Source organism: Rhinoraja longicauda, chromosome 19, assembly GCF_053455715.1.
Source record: "Rhinoraja longicauda isolate Sanriku21f chromosome 19, sRhiLon1.1, whole genome shotgun sequence".
Lineage (NCBI taxonomy): Eukaryota > Metazoa > Chordata > Chondrichthyes > Rajiformes > Arhynchobatidae > Rhinoraja > Rhinoraja longicauda.
Window position 1 is genome coordinate 27,924,710 of NC_135971.1, and position 18,549 is coordinate 27,943,258.

Below are 18,549 nucleotides of genomic sequence, written 5' to 3' on the forward strand. Positions count from 1 at the left end.
AACACGGGCTTATCCCCTGGACAGAGGATTCTAAAACTAGAGTGCCCCCTCCCCCCCCCGTTCTCCCACCGTCCCTCACAACGGTCTCCCCATGCCGGGTCCTACATTGTTCTTCACCGCCAGCCCCCCACGCTGGGTCCCAATTGTCTTCCCCCCCACGCTCTTCGACTGCCGATCGTGGGTCCTGCTGCCGCCAAGGCCCCACTGCCACCTACGTTGAGCGTAGACATCTAGTGTAGATGTCATAGGTTTAAGGGGAGAAGTGAAAGATTTAATAGGAATCGAAGGGCCAACTGTTTCTCACAGTCAGTGGTGGGCATATAGAGCGTGATGGCAGAGGGGTTAGTTGAGGCAGGTACTAAAATTACATTAATAGGTGCATGGATAGGAAAGATTTAGAGGGATATGGGCCAAACTTGGGCAGATAGAGCTAGTGTAGATGGGGCATCTTGGTCAGCATGGGAAAGTTAGGCTGAAGGGCCTATTTCCATGCTGTATGGCTTGGGCTCTCGGTGTACAATTGTAATTGTATATAGACACTGGTTACTATTGGGCCCAAGATGGAAAGGTGGCAATGAACGGGGGAAGGGTTTTGGGGATAAGTTGAGCAGTGAGCAACATTAGGGAGACTGGACCAGTGGTGAAGGGAAGGAGGGAAACCCCAGAGGCAAATGAACAGTCTCAGTCACAATTGTTCTCAGGTTCAATGGGGGCAAGGGGTGAATTGGGCATTGTCATTGCACTTGCAACCTTTTGTTTACCACTGTAATAATAATAGGTTCTGTAACAGCTTGTTAACTTTCAGTGATTTGTGTACAAGAACCTCTGGGTGACAACAACTTTTAATTTTGTTAAAAATTATTCAGTTCTTTTCCTCGGTGATGTTGAGATAGCACAAGATATCAAATGGAAGGATGTCCTTGCCCTTGCTGCCAGAGTCAGTGAGTTCTGAACCTCTTCCAAACAGTGTCCATTCCATTTCTGGGCTGATTTAGTGCCCGAGTATTTGGGGCATTTGGTGACACAGCAGCCTGACCAACCCAGGGTCCATCTTCATTACCGGGAACTCTTTTTCTGCTACTTATGTTGAACTGTGTGTGTTGATTGCACATTTTGAATGTCCTTCATTGTTTCTCCACAGCTATGAAGAGGGGCAAACGTTGGTTACTGGACACATTTCAGATCACATTTCAAGGCACGTGCATTAATAATCTTTAGTCAGACACCAATGATCACAGTAGTGATGTTCAAATTCTGGGCATCACACAGGCATCGGGGTCAAACAATATCTTCAGCGTTGAACTGTGGGTGGTTATTGTCACCACTAGCAAGCCAGGTCAGTTGCATCTTGCAGGGTCACGAGGGTAACACACTGGCCTGATTCACAGGGGCTATTGGCTTCTCTGCTGCACCATATATGGGGAAACTGCAGCATACCTGACATTTTCATGCCCGCAGCTAGATGTTAAGGTTATCTAAGGTTCCCATTAGATATGAAATGGAAGGATTTCCCTATGTTTTTTTTTGTTTTTGCCCTTGCTGCCAAGATCTCGTCCATCCAGTCTCTGGTGTCCACTCCATTTCAGGGATGATTGGGTGTCCTTGTGTTTGGGGCATTTGGTGACAGCAGCCTGACTGGTCCAAGGTCCATCTTCGTTACCGGGAACTCTTTCTCTGATACCTGTGAACCAGGCACGTGGATTTCACATTGTGAATGTTCTTTTTTTTCCTATCAAAAATAATTTATTTAATTATGATACAAAACAAAACTGGTAACGCATCCACCACCATAGTACAAAGTCACCAAATTATCTAGACACGATATTTTCAAACAACAATGTCACAATCCTTATTGAGGGTGCCCCCCCCCCCCCCCCCCCACGGTGCCCAACAGTCCTGAAAATCCCCCGTGGACAGCGTGTGGTCCCTCTCTAAAACCACCTGAACGCGGGCATAACCCCGGAAAAGGGGCAGGCAGCCGGCTCCGGCAGAGCCCTCTTCCGCCTGGCGCCGTGACTCGCGGATGGCCAGCTTGGCCAGGCCTAGGAACAATCCAACCAGGACATCTTCAGCCCTGCCCTCTCCCCTACGCACAAGGTGTCCAAAGATGAGGGTGGTGGGTGTGACGTGCAGCCAGAAGGCAAGGAGCAGCCCCTTTAGGTATTGGAACAGGGGCTGCAACCTCTTGCACTCCATATGCACGTGGAACACAGAATCTTCCAGTCCGTAAAAGTGGCAGACGGCTGGCGAGTCTGTGAACCGCGAGAGACACAGGTTGCAATGGACTCCTCGGTGCACTTCCCTCCACTTCAGATCCCTGATGTAGAGGGGGAGAATCCCTTGTGAATGTTCTTCATTGTTTCTCCGTAGTTATGAAGAGGATCAAACATTTGGTACCTTTCCTGCATAACGTTGCGTTTCTTGTTGCCATCCTTGTTTCGATCGTAACTCAAGGTACGTGCGCACATATTCCTTACTCAGTTGACAATGATCACTGTGGTAGTCTGGAGGTGTTGGATCTGAACGAGTATCCCAGTAAGTACACTGAGCTGCTTCATGTGGACCACTAGCATCTGCAGTCCTCAGACCCAGGGAAACCTGCTGGACGTTTGGATTTTGTTGATGGAACATTGAGGATTCAGTTCAGAGTTGTTGGCCACATCCTGCACAGTTCAGCACAATGTAGATCAGTTATGGAAAGCAAATTGTATGTCTTGATTGCAGAAGGCATTTTGAGAAATATCTGTATCCTTGGAATTGAAGGCATATTAATTGAAGGCTAATCCACAGACATTGACAGGATGCGATTGATGGTCTCTTGCAAGGAACTGTGTTGGGAGTGTAATCAGACTTCATATTTAATCAAGTGATGGGACGAAGAATGGCATTAGAAGTTCACCACAGATGCAAAGACACATTGCATTGTAACCACTGAAAAGTAATGGGATTATTAATTGATTGTGCAAATGGATTTAATTGTCTGGAAAGATGTATCATTTGTCCTTAAAGACAGAACAGTGTCGTTTTAAATGGTGAAAAGCAGTAAGGGTTCAATAACTCTGAGGGGAGTGGAGGATCTGTGTTTATCGATCATTAAAATATCATTCAGCGGGTCAGGCAGCATCTAGGAGAGAGGGAATGAATGGGTGATGTTTTGGGCCGAGACCCTTCTTTAGACTGAAGAAGGGTCTTGACCTGAAACGTCACCCATTCCCTCTCTCGTAGATGCTGCCTGACCTGCTGAGTTACTCCAGCATTTTGTGAAACCTTCGATTTGTACCAGCATCTGTAGTTACTTTCCCACATTAAAATGTCATTGATGGCTACAGAAAGTCATCACCCTAGCCCACAAATGCTGGTCTTTGAACCCCAAGCACTGAGTACAGGGCAATAAGTTATGCTGCATTAACCTGGTTAGACCACAACCGGAGCATGCAGAGCAGGTTTGGGCCCTGCTGTAGGAAAGATGTAATTTGTCCTTCAGCGGTTGCCAGTGTAGATTTGCAAAATGTTAAATTGCAAGTAGAGTGTACAGGAAGTGAGGCTGTGTTCACTGGAGTTCAGACGGACAGTGGGTGATGGTGGAAGTTGTTGAGATATTCATGCTGACTGTAGATAGAAACCATTTCTGTTGGTTGAGGTGTGTGGGACAGGGAACCTTGGCTGGATCAATTAAAGAGCACTGTTCTGTTTTAATAATTGGTAATCAATTTCCTGGAGTGGTTGACTTGGTGGATGACACTTTTTATTCCATCACCATGAGTTGATCTGGAGATCTAATGGTTCAGGTTGGTGACCTCTTATCCAATGTGGTGAAGATAGAAATCAATTTTCACTTGCAGAGATAAGTCAAAAGATTGAGGAAACAAAAGGGAAGCTCTGTGAAGGATGGAGACCAGGAGAGGTTTCTGGGTTCCCACCACTGGTCTCCCCACGGCATCATACTGCACTGTGAACTCTGTCACTTACCATTTGAAGATGACGGCAGACTGGCACACACGGAATGAGTCAGCAATGACTCACTGACAAATTGGTTTCCTGTCATGGGTTAGTTTCCCAGAGGCCTCGCCCCCTACACTGAAAATAGCATCGGTTCCAGTGGGAACCAGCCCTTGCAGAGTTACCTATGTTCCTAGGACCAATATATAAATCATGTATTACGATGTTATAATACAGTATGTTACAGGAGTGGGATTATTGCATTTTATGTTTAATTTCCTGTTAATAACTGTATGAATTGCTGACTTTAATGTTGCATCTTTGCTCCAGGTGCTGACAAAGTCCTGGTGGCAGGTTTATGCAGCGTGTCTGTCCAGTTTCTGGCTTTGATCCTACCATTCGCTCTTTCGATGTTCGGAAAGTGTATGCGCATTTGCCGAAAGATCGGTAAGGAGCAGATCATTAATTGATTTTAACATTTCAAATCTTATCAATAAAACATGATCTCTAACCCTCACATCATCTGTACTTGACAGGATTTATCAATCTGATTGTATGTGGGTTGCAGGTCATTGTGATGTTCATCTCAATCTTTGTTTTCATAATGGGGATTCATCAAAACAGTGAGTTTGACTGGAGTTTTTCATTACTGTTTGTAATACTGCAAGCTTCTGATGATCAGTATTCCATGTCTCCCACAATGAGCCTGAGGTGGTCACTCCCAGTAATGTTGTTGTCAGATCTATTTGCAGAAACAGATGCGTGGATGACATTAAGGAGTTTTATTCTCATGTTGGCTGCCTGTGCACCTACTGCTGCCCCAGTAACACAGGTGCATCCTTGGAACCACGTAATATCCTCCACAAAGGCCTTGCCCTCAGTCTGTCCTCAACAGAGGCCTAATCTTCGTACCCCTCTGCCCCCACCTCTATGAGTTTCGGGTCTGTCACAACGTAGAGGCTTTCTTCCAACGTGTCCAACTCCGTATCTTTTTCTATCGGAAGTAGTCCTCACCACCCAGTGATGACCCCTTCTCCCGTCTCCACCAGACTCCCTCCTCTTGGACTCCCCAGAATGGCCTTCTATCCTCTCTAGACATCTTTGCTTCTAACTGCAGGCATGACATCAACCGTCTCAATTTTTCCACTCTCCTTACCTACTCTAACCTCACCCCCTCTGAACATACAGCCCTCCATTCACTCTGTAGCAACCCTGACATGAAAATCAAACCTGCTGACAAGGGAGGTGTTATGTTAGCCTGGCGCGCTGACCAGGAGAGGAGAGGCGACAACTCTCAAACACCTCCTCCTACTTATCCTTGGACCATGAGCCCACAGCCGAGCACCATCTCTGATTTCAGCACTTTTGGCTGTCTGCCTTCCATAGCCTCCAATGTTACCATTGTCCAGCCCTGCACCGCCGGTTTTACCCTCTCCCCAAAATCCAGAAACACAACTGTGGCGCAGCGGTAGAGTTGCTGCCTTGCAGCGAATGCAGCGCCAGAGACCCGGGTTCGACCCCAACTACAGTCGCTGTCTGCACGGAGTTTGTACGTTCTTCCCGTGACCTGCGTGGGTTTTCTCTGAGATCTTCAGTTTCCTCCCACACTCCAAAGATGTATAGGTAATGTAGGTTAATTGGCTTGGTAAATGTAAAAACATTGTCCCTAGTGGGTGTAGTATAATGTTAATGTGCAGGGATCACTGGTTGGAGCGGACCTGGTGGGTCGAAGGGCCTGTTTCCACGCTGTATCTCTAAACTAAACTAAAACTGCCCTGGCAGACCCATTGTTTCTCTCTGCTCGTCCCGCGGAAATGATTTCCACGTACCTTGACTCCATCCTATCCCCCCGGTCCAATCTCTCCCGACCTATGTCCAAGACACCTCACATGCCCTTCGTCTCTTTAATGATTGTGGCTTTGCGAGCCTCCACCCTCTTCTTTACTGTGGACGTTCAGTCAATCAACACCTCCGACCGTCACCAGGAAGGTCTTAAATCCTTCCGTTTCTTCCTGGGCCGCAGAATCATCGAATCTCCCTCCACTAACACTTTACTCCGCCTAGCGGAGCTAGTCCTCACCCTTAACTTCTCCCATTTCCTCCAGGTCCAAGGCATAGCTCTGGGCACCCACTTGGGCCCCAGCTATACCTACCTCTTTGTAGGGTATGTTGAACAATCCCAGTTCCAGGCATACACTGGCCCTATCCCCGAACTCTATCTCCGCTACATTGATGACTGCATCAGTGCTACCTTCTGCACCCATGCAGAACTCATGGACTATCAACTGCACCACCAATTTCCATCCTGCACTCAAATTTACTTGGACTATCTCCGACATCTCCCTCCCCTATCTTGATCTCACAGGCTCCATCACGGGAAATAGACTATCGACTGACGTCTATTAAAAACCCCACTGATTTCCACAACTACACTTCTGTCCATCCTGCAACGACTATCCCCTCCTCCTAATTCCTCCGTCCACGCCGCATCTGCACTCAAGATAAGGTGTTCCATACCAGGGCATCTGAGATGTCCTCATTCTTGCAGGAACAGGGGTTCCCCTCTCCCAGCATAGATGAGGCCTTCACTCATATCATATCATATCATATCATATCATATCTATACAGCCAGAAACAGGCCTTTTCGGCCCTCCAAGTCCGTGCCGCCCAGCGATCCCCGTACATTTAACACTATCCTACACCCACTAGGGACAATTTTTACATTTACCCAGCCAATTAACCTACATACCTGTACGTCTTTGGAGTGTGGGAGGAAATCGAAGATCTCGGAGAAAACCCACGCAGGTCACGGGGAGAACGTACAAACTCCTTACAGTGCAGCACCCGTAGTCAGGATCGAACCTGAGTCTCCGGCGCTGCATTCGCTGTAAAGCAGCAACTCTACCGCTGCGCTACCGTGCCGCCCACTCGTGTCTCCTCTGTACCCTGCAGCTCCGCCCTACCTCACCCTCCCCCTAGTTGCAAGAGACAGATTCCCCCTAATCCTTGTCTTCAACCCCATGCAGTTGATAGTCCATGAGTTCTGCACAGTGCATAATTCTCCAAAATTTCCGCCAACTCCAATGGGATCCCACCACTAGCTACATTTTCCCATCTCCACCCCTCCCCCCACTTTCCACCTTCCGCGGAGGCCGTTCCCTCCACAACTCTCTGGTTAACCCACCCCTTCCCACCCAAACGACCCCTTCCCCAGGTACCTTCCCCTCCAACCACAGAAGATGAAACACCTGTCCCTATACCTCCTCCCTCGACTCTGTCCAGGGACCCCGACAGTCTTTTCAGGTTAGGCAGAGGTTCACTTGCAACTCCTCCAACCTCATCTACTGTAACCGTTGTTCAAGATGTGGACTCTTATACATCAGCGAGACTAAACGTAGACTGGGCAATCGTTTCGCTGAACACCTTCGCTCAGCCCGCCTGATCTCCCTGTTGCTAAACACTTTAATTCTCCTCCCCATTCCCACACAGATCTTTGTGTCCTCGGTCTCCTCCATTGTCAGAGTGAGGCTAAACCCAAATTGGAGGAACAGCATCTCATATTTCGCCTGGGCAGCTTACAGCCCAGTGGTATATTGATTCCTCTCACTTCAGGTATCCCCGGCATTCCCCCTCTCTCTATCCCACCCCCACCCAAGTTGCACTAGCTTCTCATTTTCACCCAACAAACCGCTAACAATGACTTGTTTCATTTATCATCGTTAGTATTTTGCATATCTTTTATTCACTGTTCTTTATCTTTCTACATCATCATCTATATCTCTCATTTCCCTTATCCCTAACCAGTCTGAAGAAGGGTCTCGACCCAAAACATCACCCATTCCTTCTCTCCAGAGATGCTGCCTGTCCCTCTGAGTTATTTTAGCTTTTTGTGCCTATCTTCGTTTTAAACGAGCATGTGCAGTTCCTTCCTACACGTAACTTGGTCAGCAGGGTTGGAATAGTCTTAGTACACAGGCCCGTTAACATGCTCTTCCCTTTTAATGAGTTACACCTAAACATACTTCAAACAGCAGAGACAGATCCCTACATCAGGAAAAAATACAAGGGCACCCTGAATGGATTTCACAAGGAAGAACCTGCCTAATCATTGTCTGAAGAGTTGTCAGGGTAGTCAAGGGAAAAGAAACATATTCTGAAGGCCAGTAAAGTGAGAAATGGTCTTTGCTGATTGACTAAGATCAGAAAATGTAGAGGGGAAAAGAGAGGAGAGAATAGAATGCAATGATTGGGATTGCGAGAGCGATGGGGCAACTAATATGAAGTGATCCAAGTATATTACATGGGATGTAATAGGGTTATATCTAACTGGAAGGGCAAATAAACAGCAGGGAGGGCAAATATTAGCAGATAGGGGTCAAGCAGGGAAACTGATTTTGGCCGTTTTGGTAGGAAATATACAGAGGTCACCTGTTACCAAAAGTAAGTCAAAGTTAATTTTAGAGTGGAAAAACACTAATCACGAGAATCGCTAGAATGAAAGCCATCCGAACACGGGTGTTTATTTCTAACGGTAGAATTATACAGTGGGGAGATCATGTTGAACCAGTTTATATATCTGGATATTCTGTATCTCTAGTATATACTTTGTAAATGTGTGTAGAGAATAAACATGGCTTTGTGATCGGATGAATCCCACCCAGTTACAGTCCTACTTCAGGTCCTTGCTATACTGTGCAAATTGTGTGATGCTGTTTTGGACAGTGCCATAGAGTCATTGTCTTGCAGTGCAGACCCTTCAGCTCATCTTGCCCACCCTGGCCAAAATGTTCCAGCTACACTAGTCCTACCTGCCTGCATTTGGCCCAAATCCCTCTAAACATGTCCTCTCCATGTACCTATCTAAATGTTTCTTAAACATTGCAGTAGTACCTGCCCTAACTACCTCCACTGGCAGACACAAAATGCTGGAGTAACTCAGGCAGCATTTCTGGATAGAAGGAACGGGTGACGTTTCAGGTTGAGACGCTTCTTCAGACTGGTCAGGGATAAGGGAAATGAGAGATATAGACGATGATGGACTGAAAAAGGGTCTTGTCCCAAGATGTCACCCATTCCTTCTCTCCAGAGATGCTGCCTGTCCCGCTGAGTTACTCCAGCATTTTATGTCTACCTTTGACTTAAACCAGCATATGCAGTTCTTTCCTACCTCCTCTGGCATCTCGTTCCATACACTTACTACTCTTTACGTGAAAAGGTTACCCTTCGGATTCTTATTCATTCTTTGCCCCCTATGTTCTCTGGTTCTCCATTCCCCTACTCTGGACAAGAGACTCTGTGCGTCTCCCCGATCTATTCCTCTTAAGATTTTATACATCTCTATAAGATCACCTCTCATCCTCCTGCACTCCAAGAAATAAAGGCCTAGTTTGCTCGACCTCTCCCCATAGCTCTGGCCCTCGAATCTTGGCAACATCTTCGTGAGGTGCTGCTATTTATTTTACTGCGTTGCAAATGTGGAGACTGTTGCTGCTTTACAGATGTGGTGTTGGGTTTACTCAGTCGTTTCACTTTGTACATTCCCAGGTTGTGACAGCAGCCTTACAACCTGGAGAATATTTTTCGCTACAAGGATTGGGTGTGCAGTGATCTTCATCTTGCACATTGTGTTCCTTCACTGTAAGTATCAAAATTATCTCAGCATTCACCAGTGCCAACCCTTTCCTGGGAATTTGGTATCAGTTAAATCTTTTACTCGTGTCACACAGTCACTTCAGTTTCTGAAAGGGAGGAGTTGTCTAATCTACAGCACGTTACCAATCTGTTGCTGACTGGATGCTGGTATTTGGGAACAGCTCTGGCCTGGATTTTGCTGGGCCCCGCTAGAAGTTCTGCTTAGAGCTGCCTGAATTTCACAGAAACGTCCTGATGGCTTTTGGGACTTTTGCAAGATTAAAGAAACCCTAAACTTCCTGGCTGAGTCTATAGTTTCCCACACTGGTGACCCAATCCGTGTTTGGTTTCAGAAGTACAGGAGCTCACATGGTGAGCACTCGATTGGAAAAAGTGCTTTGTTGAGTGCATCGAGTCACCTGGAAGGACAGTTTGACTATCTGGTATGTGGAAAGGAACATTCGGCCTTCTTCAAGTCTGCTCCGCTATTCAATCATGGATGATCTATTTCACCCTCCTAACCCCATTCTCCTGTCTTCTCCCCAAACTTACCGTTGCATGGGGAAGTGTCCTATGATGAGTGTCAGGAAGTCATGTGGCAGCTCAATAGGACTTTTGTTAGGCTGCATTTGGAGTATTGCGTGCAGTTCTGGACGCCCCATTATGGGAACGATGTGGAAGATTTGGAGAGGAGGTTTGCCACAATGCCGGCTGGATTAGAGGGTTTCGGCTACAAGGAGAAATTGAATAGACTTTGTTTTCACTGGAAAGTCAGAGGTTGAGAGGAGGCCTGATAGAAGTATATAAAATTGAGGTATAGATAGGATGGACAGTCTGAATTCTTTTCAAAGATGTAAATATCTAGCACTCAAGGGCATAGCTACAAAGTGAGAGGGGGAACTTTTTTTTTACACAGTGGCAGGGGCATGAAACACATTGCCAGGGGTGATAGTGGAGGCAGATATGAAAGTAACATTTGAGAGGCTGGGTGAATTGAGGGATATAGATCATCTACAGGCAGATGAGATCAGTTTAACTTGGCCTCTGGTTCGGCACTAACATTGTCGGCCAAAGGGCCGGTCCTGTGCTTTGTTCTAAGATGGTGTGCTTGGTGGGGTCAGAAAAGTGGACTGCGTTCCAAAGGGAATGATCTGTGAAATAGTGAATGAGAGGGGGAGGAAATGGCTATTTGGTGGAATAAACTTGTTGAAACCTGGAGAAACTGCAAAGGATGAACTGTTGAAACCAGTGTGTTCGGGTGCAATATGAGTACCAGGGACATTGTGCTCTGTCTAGGAGCAGAGGGTAAAAGCTGATGTGTGGGAGGCAGATGATGTGTGAAATGCCTTGGGTCACATGTGGCTAAAATGACTTTCATTGATGATTGATCCCTTTCACACTGTTTGATCCTGGAATTACCCCAATCGGTTAATCAGAGGGACACATCGGCACTAAGTATTCAAGCTCAACTGTAGAAACCACACTGAAAAGGAGTAAAATATGACTTTAGTCAATTGTAACATTTAAAAGTTATGTGATGAGACCTCTGACAATATTGTGGGCCTTGTGTCAACGATTTATAGATATTTTATTAATTCCAGGGAAAGGCAAAGATACAAGTGGGAACATCGACACTGATAAAGGACAGCAGGTATTTTGATAATGAAGTCCTGTAGTTTTTTTGTTTAAAGCTGTGTTCTAAACTAACTGACTCGTATCCAGGTACGAGCATGAATCATTCTACTGTGTTCTTACTGCTGCTCTCTTGTTAAAGTTCGATTCTATTAGACAGACAACAATACCATAAAGTGGTAAAACATTAGAGTCTTTATCACGCCAGTGGGAGTGGGAGAGCTACAACTATTATGCTTGCATACTACAGTCACTCGAGGACCCCACTCACCCAGAGTGTTTCAGCAGCATTTATATACACCAAATACAATAGGTTTTACAAGTGATCACGGAACCAGATACCCCACACGGGTGGTCTTGCAAGAGGATAGGAGTTCAATAAATCATCACCCACTGTGACTGACCATGTCCGAGGTCATTAGTTCAGTCTACTATCGTAAACACATCTTCCTTGTTTTTATGGCAATCTGTTTGATGACGTTGAGCTTGGCGGTTGTAAGGCCTTCAACGTTGAGCTGCAGTAGCGCTAAACCTCGACAGTTGGCGGCTTTTGACGGTGCCGCCTGGCCTGGGGAGGCATGGCGTTTTGCGGACTGCAGACGTGGCAAAGACATTAGTTTAGCTTTAAGGGCTTATGAGCCTGTAAGCTACTCGTGGGGGAGGCCGCGTAGAGGCTGTCTTTGTCTCCTCCTGTGATTGTGGGGACCCATCACAGACAGTGGATCACATAGTCACCAGTTGCCCCAAATACCGGCCACCGAATGGTGAACGAGGTCTGATTGACCTGGACGACGACACGTTGGCCTGGCTCGCCTCAACGGAGCTGCAGGTCTAAAAGACATACGACAGAAGAAGAACACATCTTCCTGGTGCTCAGCTTTATGGTGGTTGTAAAGGGGCTCCTTCTACTCTGCTCTTCCTTAGTATCCGTTCCCTGCCCTTTGTAATTTTACAACACCCCATTTTGAATCAAAAGCCGGCAGCTACACAGAGATAGCCTTGCAGGCGTCTGAGGTACGTAATCTAATTTAGTGACAGTTCATCTTCATGTAGCATTTGGTCACGTACACCTTAACCCTTAAATCCCCTTTCTCCTTTACATTCCCTCCTTTTATCATAACATGATAACTTATATTCTCCGTGAGGCACAGAATAATCGGATACATTTAACCATGTACAATGATGCAACTATCAGCAGCACAATCAAACCATAGTGTACGACAGTTCCCCAAAGGTTTCCGAAAATGCTGAACGGCCATGTGGCCCAAAGATGCTGCCTTGTCATGGTAATGGCTCATTTTGTTCCCCAACCTGCTTGATCTTAGTTACTTCTTGGGATATGTGAGCAGCTAGGTTGGTGATGTCGGAGGATTCGTCGGGAATATAAGTGCAACATTCTTTTCCCACTAAAGCACAGGTCCCACCTTTTTCAGCCAGAATAAAATCTAATGCCATACGGTTCTGCAGTGCCACGATACGGAGGGCCACCACCTCGGCTGTCAAAGAGGTGAGGGCTTTCTGAGTGTCTGCGAATGCCTCAGCCGTGGCATTTGCCAATCTTTCCATGACTGAGGCCATGTTAATCAGTTCACGTGAAAGACGGGCTATACCATACAAGGGGAAAGCTATCATCCAGAATCGTTCGGATTCCAAGGTAACCTGTTTGGACCTCGGTGGGGTGAATATGTCAGCCAGATGTCGTATGGTTCTCATGTGCGGGACTACATACGTCAGATAGCAGCACCCCCTCCAATGAGTGGGGCCCTTCAACCTTTCCCATCTCTGATCATCCCTAGGTGGTATCCCAGGTAACCAAAGGTATGCCCACGATCCACATAGGTAATAAGTACCATTCAATGGCCGAGACGGCCCTGTGTGCCAGGTCGTGGTGCAAGTGCTGTTTCCCAGAAACACTCCGCTACCCTCTGTATGACAATAGCAAGTGGCATTGACAGTTTGGTTGGGGTGAATGGCCAATTTGAGCCGTGGTATTTTCCATACTCTAGTCTCATTCACCATCCAGCCTGGTCCAAGTGGGGGTATATACCATCTGGCAAAGATAGAGTTATTCCCCTCTATTGGTCCAGGGATATATACCCCTGTATTGTTGGGACCTTTATGGTGTTGGATTGTCCCTCTGCAGCCGCTGCCTCGGATGTCATTATGAAAGCAGTATGCAGCCAGGACCTCTGTTATATTAAAGGGTATGGGTAAGAGTGGTATCTCTCCTCCACTAGTATGCGGGACTTAAGTACACACCCAGTATGCACACTTATTGCTGTGGAGAGCAAAATCATAACTCATGAACAGAAATACATTATTTCCTCTGGTCCAGTCCCAGGACAACAAGGATTACCAGTCCCATTTTTATCTTTCAAATGTCCAATGCGTTTGCAATCAGTCAGTTATATCCAGCGTGGATGATCCTCAACCTTGACCGCAGTGGGGGTGGTCAGAAGTACTTGGTGTGGCCCCTTCCGCCGTGGTCCGAGTTTTTTCCGGTCCCAGTTTCTTATGAGCACGCAATCCCCTGGCTGTATGGATTTGTTTTCACACTCCGTCACCAACGGTTTCTGTGCTTCCTGTACCTGTGAATGCAACGGGTTTTGCTCTTTCAACCACTCCCGCAGCCTGCGGATGGTGGACACAGTGGAATTATTGCCTAATGTTAAAATGTCGGCACAATGCCTTGTTAATTTTAGCAATAAAATGGGGCCCATTGTCTGAGCTAATAACGGTGGGCAACCCAAAGCGAGGTATAATTTCTTTCAACAAAAGCGTTACCGTGATTTAAGCCGTGGCATTAGTAGTTGGCAAGGCTTCAATCCACCAACTGAACAGATCTACACCTACTAAACAATATTTATAACACTGTGCCCATGGTAACTCAATAAAATCAACCTGTATACACTCAAAGGGTCGGGTAATGTTTCATTTCACTACACATTTATGTGTATGTGACAAATAAATGGGATGGCGGGACTTACATATGAGGAAAGACTAGATAGACTGGGCTTGTACTCGCTGGAATTTAGAAGACTGAGGGGGGATCTTATAGAAACATATAAAATTCTTAAGGGGTTGGAGAGGCTAGATGCGGGAAGATTGTTCCCGATGTTGGGGGAGTCCAGAACTAGGGGTCACAGCTTAAGGATAAGGGGGAAGTCTTTTAGGACCGAGATGAGAAAACATTTCTTCACACAGAGAGTGGTGAGTCTGTGGAATTCTCTGCCACAGAAGGTAGTTGAGGCCAGTTCATTGGCTATATTTAAGAGGGAGTTAGATGTGGCCCTTTTTGCTAGAGGGATCAGGGGGTATGGAGAGAAGGCAGGTACAGGCTACTGAGCTGAATGATCAGCCATGATCATATTGAATGGCGGTGCAGGCTCGAAGGGCCGAATGGCCTACTCCTGCACCTATTTTCTATGTCTATGTTTCTATGTTTCTATTATTGATATTGGCTTGGCATTGGTGGAACCCCTTTTGGGCATTTTACCGCCTTGCCGGGGTTATTTCTTTTGCAAATTGCACATTCTGAGGCTTGTTTTAAGACCTCTTGGCGAATTTTGGGGTGCCACCAAGTTTCCTTTGTCATCCTTACCATTCCCTCCTTACCTGCATGAGTAAGGGAGTGTATATAAGTTAAGAGAACAGGCAAAAACACATCAGGTACACAAGCTTGTCCGAGAGGGGTGAGCCAGAGCCCTGTCAGGGAGTCAATGGCACAACTCTCTCGTTTCCATAGATCGCGCTGTGCGGCAGAGGCATCCCCCTGCATTAACTTAACTTCCCCCATGTCTGGCAAGGCCGTTCTGATTACAAGGAGTCTCGGTTCAGTTGGGACTACAGAATTAGAGGTGCAGGCTGCAGTGCGGCAGTGATGTAGGGGGTCTCCACCACTCTTCATTGATCTTCATCCCCGTCCTCTATAAACAGGGTCGCCATGCCAGGCAAGGAGTCCCCGGGGTCTCGTTTTGACTTCTGTTTCTGCATAATCAATTGTTTGTTGGCCAGCCCGCTATGAAAAGGTCCCTTTTCCCTAGCTAATCATTTCTTTTGTTCATCTAGCCAATCACATTGTACCTGTAACACTTCCCATCCCTTCAGCGCACCCCCGTCTGCACGTACCTCTGTCCCTCTGCGACTTGCATTAGCTATCCATCTCTTGTGGTGTGATTCATCCCACCTCTTTTGTACCTCGTCCTTCCATTCCTTAATTCTCTTTTTCCATTTCTTTCCCACTTCTCTTTCCCATATCAATTGCTCTGCCTCTTTAATTGTTTCTACATTCCACGTTCCCCCAACGGGCCAGGCTTCGTTCCCAGCCTCTTCGTCAATGATGCCGACAATTGTCTATAATCTCTCCGTTTACGTGGATCTATATAGCACATATGTTGCACTGGTGCACCACCATCACTTGTATCCAGGGCTTGCCCCACCGTCAGCCCTCCTAATATATATATATGCACAATAGTCACAGACTCTGGCCTTCGTGGACCCTTTCCCAAAGCCAGTTAGGTAGTCTGTCGTGTCCAATTTAATAACTCTTGTTCTTAACGTACCAGACCCGTATTCTGCCTTACTCAATTGTTACCCAGACCCATAGTCTGCTGGTCATGTGTCACCCAGACCCGTAGTCTGCTGGTCAGTCGTTTACTTATTCAATTTACACGAAATACAACAATCCAATTAATATATAGTAATCTCTCTTACCATAAGTTGTCTTCTGTATAAATCTCGGAGGGAACCAGATCGACCTCAGAAGAGGGACCACATCCAGACCCGTAGTCTGCTGGTCATGTGTCACCCAGACCCGTAGTCTGCTGGTCATTCATTACCCAGACCCATAGTCTGCTGGTCATGTGTCACCCAGACCCGTAGTCTGCTGGTCATTCATTACCCAGACCCATAGTCTGCTGGTCATGTGTCACCCAGACCCGTAGTCTGCTGGTCAGTCGTTTACTTATTCAATTTACACGAAATACAACAATCCAATTAATATATAGTAATCTCTCTTACCATAAGTTGTCATCTGTATAAATCTCGGAGGGAACCAGATCGACCTCAGAAGAGGGACCACAGTGTTCCCGGGAACTTTACTCGGAAGTTCAGACTCAATGGATCCGATAGTGCACCTTACTCCCTTCAAGGTCCTGGGCAGACCACAGCCACTTACTCAGTCTTTGGTGATGGTTCCATTGAGATTGGGGCGGCACGGTGGCGCAGCGGTAGAGTTGCTGCCTTACAGCGAATGCAGCGCCGGAGACTCAGGTTTGATCCTGACTACGGGCGCCGTCTGTACGGAGTTTGTACGTTCTCCCCGTGACCTGTGTGGGTTTTCTCCGAGATCTTCGGTTTCCTCCCACACTCCAAAGACGTACAGGTATGTAGGTTAATTGACCGGGTAAATGTAAAAAAAATTGTCCCTAGTGCGTGTAGGATAGTGTTAATGTGCGGGGATCGCTGGGCGGCGCGGACTCGATGGGCCGAAGGGCCTGTTTCCGCGCTGTATCTCTAAATCTAAAAAACAAAAATCTAAATCTAAAAAAAAAGATCCTGCCGACTACGCCACTCTGACACTGACAACCCAGTCCAGAGGCAATCTTAGCCTCAAGTAATTTATCTGGTGTACATTTTCTCTCTGTTTCAGAACATCTGCCCAGGCACATTCCCATTTATAGAAATATTCTGGACTGAAATATTTAATCCAAGTTTGTACCTGATTCAAATTGATGTCTGTTAATAGTGTATTACAGTGCGTTATGTTGTGTTCTGATGTGTTAGTGTTTTGCCTACATTAGTCGTCTGTTTCCATCTCCCTCTTTGAATCATATTTCTGTTGATTAACTGGAATTTACCACTGCATGTAACAAATGCACTCTTTATTTTAGGATATTACAGAATGCCAACAATTGAAAACGACCACACCAGACGACACAGCTGGATCCCTGCCGCCCGATTGAGAATGGGCACAACAGCCTTCATTTTCAGATATATTCCCAGCTCAAAGCCTTGTAGCAAGACTTCTGAGGATCAATGCGTCCACACACAAGGCTTCACGCAAACTAAGCGTATTAAGGTGTCCTATAAGTTCAGTCAATAACTCGTACAACTGTGGACTACTTTGACAGTGGAAGTTACAATCACAGTCTGATTTAGGTCACATGGCTGTTACTACTAATCCTCAGATTCTGCTTGGATAGACTACAACTCAACAATATGAACACTGAATTCTCCAATATCAAGCAATAACCTCCCCCCATATCACTCTTTCCCAACCTTGCATTCCGGTTGCACCTAATTTTCCCAAGAGGTCACCCAGCTCATTTCCCTTCCTCCCAATGCTCATCTCCCATTTCAGAATCTCCCATGATTTATTTATCCTCTTCTTTACCCTCTTTCTATCTTTAACCATGATCTTAACTCTGGCTTCAATCATGGACCAGTACAGCAAGGAAATGGGGCCCTTCAGGCCACGTAGTCCATGCCAACCAACTTGCCATTCTCAGCCACTCCCATTTGCCTGCATTTACCCGATATCTCTCTAAACCCTTCCTATCAATATACCTCTTTCAAAGTCATAATTGTATCTGCTTCTGCAGATTCTTCTGGCAGCCCATTACAAAAAAGGAATATGCCGAGTGAAAAAGTGTCCTTGAGGTCTCTAAGCCTAGTTTTAGAATCCTTTACCCCTGAGCTAAAGACTGAGCATTTGCCTAGTCCCTGCCTCTCATGATCTTCGGCACCTCAGCAAGGTACACCCAGAAAGAAAGAAAGAAAGTCCCAGCCTATCCAACCTTTCCTGAAACTCAAGCTGTGCAAGCCCAAAGTGAAATGCTTATCAGAACTCAAGTTGTGCAAGCCCAGCAAACATCCTTTTGCATCCTTTCCAACAATGACATCCTTCCTATCGATGGGTGACCAGAACTGCACACAGTGCGATGTGCGATCTCACCAATGACCAGTGCAGCTGCATCATGATGTCCCAACATTTGTACTAAATACCCTTCTCAATGAAAGTGTGTATGCCAAATGTCATCTTCATCACACTGTCCACCTTAATTGGCAGCTATTAACAAACAAGCATCTGTACTCCAGATCCCTGTTTGGCAACACTTTCCAGGGCTCAACTATTCACTAAGTCCTAATTTCATTTGCCATTCCTTAGCTCACTTCCCATCTAATCTTGTTGTGAACGCCTCCATTTTTCTTCCCCCACACTTGTCTCTCACCTCTAGCCACCTCTTACTATATCCACCCATCTGCCCCCTCACCCGTATCCACCAGCCACTTGCCAGGCTTTGCCCCACTCCCCCCTCTTCTAGCTTGCTTCCTCCACTCCAGTCT

At 46.4% G+C, this 18,549-nt stretch overlaps 1 protein-coding gene across 1 annotated transcript; it reads left to right on the plus strand.

Moving 5' to 3' along the window:
• The first annotated feature begins 2,372 nt into the window (after positions 1–2,372).
• LOC144602745 (uncharacterized) lies at positions 2,373–18,107 on the plus strand. The gene is made up of 6 exons (XM_078415882.1): positions 2,373–2,454; positions 4,270–4,386; positions 4,476–4,562; positions 9,484–9,576; positions 11,172–11,221; positions 17,094–18,107. Exons 1-6 carry the CDS (start codon positions 2,373–2,375, stop codon positions 17,163–17,165), a joined length of 501 nt encoding a protein of 166 aa, XP_078272008.1. The 3' UTR covers positions 17,166–18,107.
• Positions 18,108–18,549: the final 442 nt, after the last annotated feature.

Coding starts and splice junctions, on each gene's coding strand:
- LOC144602745 (XM_078415882.1), top strand. CDS start 2,373: ATGAAGAGGATCAAACATTTGGTACCTTTCCTGCATAACGTTGCGTTT. Junction 2,455..4,269: donor TGTTTCGATCGTAACTCAAG/GTACGTGCGCAC, acceptor TCTTTGCTCCAG/GTGCTGACAAAGTCCTGGTG. Junction 4,563..9,483: donor AATGGGGATTCATCAAAACA/GTGAGTTTGACT, acceptor GTACATTCCCAG/GTTGTGACAGCAGCCTTACA.